Source organism: Poecilia latipinna, unplaced genomic scaffold (assembly GCF_001443285.1).
Source record: "Poecilia latipinna isolate Pla-1442-1.1 unplaced genomic scaffold, P_latipinna-1.0 Scaffold2668, whole genome shotgun sequence".
Classification (NCBI taxonomy): domain Eukaryota; kingdom Metazoa; phylum Chordata; class Actinopteri; order Cyprinodontiformes; family Poeciliidae; genus Poecilia; species Poecilia latipinna.
Window position 1 is genome coordinate 6760 of NW_015115284.1, and position 4205 is coordinate 10964.

General features: G+C 54.3%; 1 protein-coding gene across 1 annotated transcript in view; it reads right to left on the reverse strand.

The window, feature by feature from the left end:
• Positions 1-494: 494 nt before the first annotated feature.
• The window catches only part of LOC106938693 (PEX5-related protein-like), a 20150-nt gene continuing 16439 nt past the window's right edge, over positions 495-4205 (reverse strand). The window contains exons 7-13 of the mRNA XM_015020828.1: positions 2909-3031; positions 2244-2387; positions 2097-2167; positions 1820-2029; positions 1495-1660; positions 1247-1404; positions 495-1178 (exon numbers count right to left, since the gene is read on the reverse strand). Coding sequence (XP_014876314.1) covers positions 980-1178; positions 1247-1404; positions 1495-1660; positions 1820-2029; positions 2097-2167; positions 2244-2387; positions 2909-3031 — 1071 coding nt within the window. The 3' untranslated portion in view covers positions 495-979. The remainder of the gene's footprint in view (positions 1179-1246; positions 1405-1494; positions 1661-1819; positions 2030-2096; positions 2168-2243; positions 2388-2908; positions 3032-4205) is intronic.

Consider the following 4205-nt stretch of genomic DNA (forward strand, 5'->3'; position numbering starts at 1 on the left):
TCAGATCCTCCGACTCCCTGAGGAGAAATACTGATGCGGATAATATTTACTCACAAATAACTTAATAGTTTCACTGAGTATTATTTATGTATTTACCTGCAGATTAGGCCCCGCCCCTTTTGTTGTCACCTGAGCTTTTATTTTGGTGACTCAGTACAACCTCCTGACTCGCTCTGCAGCTCAGACAGACGTTAATATTCAAACATTAATAAATACTGATTAAACTACGGAGGCCTCTGGGGGTCATGGGGAAAAGTTTCCCCCTCAGAAACATTACTGCAGTATTTCCTGGTCTATTTTGTTTTCAGTCAGTAATTTAATATGGTCAAATAAAGAGCCTCGCTGAAAACGTGTTTATTCTTAACTCTGAAAATGGATTCATTCAGTTCATGTTTATGTCTGATTGAGCAGGTTGGGATGGAAACTTTAACCGTTCAGACCAACAACAGACTAAACTGTCAGATGATTTATTATCGACTCAGAAATAGTCCAGATAGTTTGGATGTATTTTTATTATTTTTCTTCTTGTAGGAAGTTTCTGTTTATATCACAGGTTTGTGATTCATTTCTACCCTAAAGAAAAAGATATAAAACTTCAGATATTTCACATGGAGAAATTAAGAAACATGGAAAAACCTCCTGAAAGCCTCAGATTAGAGCAGAGAGTAAGACGCAAAAGAAAACGTCCCCATGTCCCCCACAGGCCTCCGTACTAAACACCGCTGCTATTAATACAAACTCTTCTTCGTTCTGATCCCACGTCTGCGCTACAATCCGCTCAGCTTGGAGCTGCAGCTGCTGACGGGGTCAGAGGTCAGGCTGAAGGCCCAGGACTTCCTCTGACATTTAGATACAGAAGGAGAGAAAATAGCTCTGCTGAGAGGTCAGAGGTCAGGGGGCGGAGCTCCAGCAGAAGGTCCTCCAGGTTAAAGGGTTGTGCTTCAGGTGCAGCAGCGTTCTCCTGTGACCTCTGACCCGGTCACAGGTCTCCGCCCTCCAGGGTTCTGATCAGCAGGTCCAGGTCCCCCAGGCTGGCGGCCCGGTCCAGCCCGGGGTCGTCCATCATGGAGACGGTGATCCGCAGGGCGGCCCAGATGTTGGTGGACATCTGCAGCTGGCTGCAGCCCTGGCTGCACCTCTGCTGCTTCAGAGCCGTGACGAAGTTACTGACGGCCTCCCTGCAGAACCAGAACCGAGTCATAAACAAGCCTTCGTCCCAGTAAGCGGGCTGCCGGGGTGGCGGTACCTGAGCGCGCCCAGGTTGATGCAGCTGATGCCCAGGTTGTACCGGGAGCGGATGAAGCCGGGCCGCAGCTCCAGCGCGCGGCTGTACGCCTCCACCGCCTCGGCGCTGCGGCTGCCGTTAGCCAGCGTCGCTCCCAGCCGGTTCCACAGCAAGTAGTCCTGAGACGGACACAGGAAGTGAGGTCATCATGACATTATCAGCCTGCTGGAGCCCCACCAGAACCAGAACCAGCAGCAGTCCGGTGCTACCTGCGGTCTGACGGACAGCGCAGCGCTGAACGCCTCCACCGCCCGGTCAAACTCTGAGCTCAGGTTGTACAGAACTCCGAGTCCGGTCTGCAGGTCCGGATCCACGTTATCCACGTTCAGCTGCGCCGCTTCCTGGAAGAGCAGCAGAACTTCCTGCAGCGCCGAGCTGAAAGAAAAACATTGGCTTTATTTACGTAGCGCCACCTGCTGATTGCATCTCCAGATTCCTCCTTGGACATTCGGAGTCGCTTTTGGTACCGATGACCCCGGCCAACCGGACTCCTCTGGGCCGTCACGCTGACGTCCAGCTCAGGTGTTTCGTTACCTTGCAGGTATGGAGCAGCTGGGGCCCCTGCGTGGTGTGGCTGGGGAACCCTGTAGCGGACTCCTGCTCTGGACCAGGTGTCGGTATTTGTGGTTGTGGCCGATCCAGTGGCGCAGAGCGTCGCAGGCCTCCGGCAGCTGGCTGCTGTTGGTGAGGCTGGCGGCGAGCGCCATGAGAGCCGGCAGGTTGTTGGGGCGGAGCTCCAGACACCTGCAGCAGGTGAGCAGTTAGTGACCTTCATCAGAGCTGAACAGATCAGACAGGAAGCTGGTCTGACCTCTGCAGCGAGGCGATGGCGGCTTGTTCGTTCTCGTTCTCAGCCTGAGTCGTTCCCAGCATCTGCCACGCCTGCAACAGGAAACGGTCACCGGTGAGTGTCAATGGTCAGAGAATGGAAGGCGACAGAACCCAACCAACGGGTCACCTCGGCATCACTGGGGTCCTGCAAGATGGCGGCCTCCAGCAGCAGGACGGCAGCGTTCAGGTCTCCCTCTCCAGCTTTCTCCTGACCCTCAGCGAAGGCGTTGGGCCAGTCAAGGTACGGGTTGGTGGCGCTGAAGTAGTAACCCTGCAGAACCAGAGGTCAACAGGAAGTACCGCCCTGCAGAACCACAGAGGTCAACAGGAAGTACCGCCCTGCAGAACCACAGAGGTCAACAGGAAGTACCGCCCTGCAGAACCATAGAGGTCAACAGGAAGTACCGCCCTGCAGAACCATAGAGGTCAACAGGAAGTACCGCCCTGCAGAACCATAGAGGTCAGCAGGAAGTACCGCCCTGTGGTGGTACTTCCTGTATGACCCCATCAAAACTAGCCTCCATCCTCCTGATGTTGCAAAATAAAAGCCTTTCTGCAGGTGAGCTTTTATTGTGAAACATCTGCAGGATGTTAGTGGAAGTCTGATTAGACCACGTCACCTCGGTTGCCATGGTGACGTAACCCTGAGCCATGACAGGATTAGAGGATTAGGGCCGCTGGCCGTCTGGATGGAAGCTGCTGGACTAAAGCTGTAGATTAACTCCAGATCATGGCAGTGATGCATGCTGGGAAGCTGCAGGAGAAAACAAGGTGACATCATCAGGGCGTTACCTTCTCCACAGGTGAGACGGGGGGCGGGGCCGGCTTCTGCTGGCTCGCCGCCTCCTCCAGCCAGTTCCTGCGAGCAAGCTCCTCCCACTCCGCCTGCATCTTGTCCCAGAACTCTGTGTCCGACTGCAACAGAACCCGACCAGAACCTGATCAGAACACCAACCAGAACCAGACCAGAACTCAATCAGGACACCAGCCAGAACCAGACCTGAACCCGATCGGAACCCGACCAGAACACTGACCAGAACCAAATCGGAACCCGATCAGAACCTGTCCATAACCAGATCAGAACATCAACCAGAACCAGATCAGAACATCAACCAGAACCCGATCGGAGCCAGACCAGAACCCGATCGGAACCAGACCAGAACATCAACCAGAACCCGATCGGAACCAGACCAGAACCCGATCGGAACCAGACCAGAACCTGGAAACAGACCATTGCAGTGAGCTGGTTCCACCAAGCGGCTGAACTACGCCACCCTGTGGTCACACTGGTCCCTGCAGCAGCCTGGTTCTACATCAGGGGTCTCCCACTCCGGTCCTCAGGGGCTCCTGTCCTCCATGTTGAGACGTTTCCCTGCAGCTCCTGGAGACTGAGGAAATGATGTCATCACTGGAAGAGCTGGCCCTGAGGACCGGGGTGGGAAACCCCTCAGATCTCAGCTCAGACCTCTGACCAACCTTCTCGGATCAGAACCAACTGAACCGCCGACTCGGCAGATGGAGATCTGATCTTCTCCAATTTCAGTCAGCGGGAATCTGAGAACAGGAAGGTTCTGGTCAATCCGGTCAGAACCCGATCCAGTCTGAACCCAACACCTCCCTCTTTCAGGCTTCATCGATCTGGTTCACTGGGTTCAAAGTCTGCTGATGCCTGACCAGATACACTGGGGCAGTCAGGACTTAGTCAGGCCCAGATCAGGTTCTGTTCCACCAGGAAATCCTTCTGCATCAGCAGGAAGTTCTGGTTCCAGCAAAGCTCCAGCAGACCAATCAGGAGCTTCCAGTCAGAGCAGCGATGCTGATTGGTCCACTGAGGCGAGCCAGTGGGAGCACCAGGAAATCTGACATCACTTCCTCTCCTCCTCACCAGAACCGCACCAGAAACAGAACCAGGCAGAGGTCTCAGAACCTCATCAGAATAATGGACTTTACTGGACCAGAACCTGGAGATTAGGTCCAGATATCAGCCTCCAGGTGGTGCTGTGGTTCTGGTCCGGTTCAAGAGCGATTACTAGTGATGGGTCTGGCAACACCGATGCGTCGGCGCATGCGTCCAGCCCACAGACCAAAA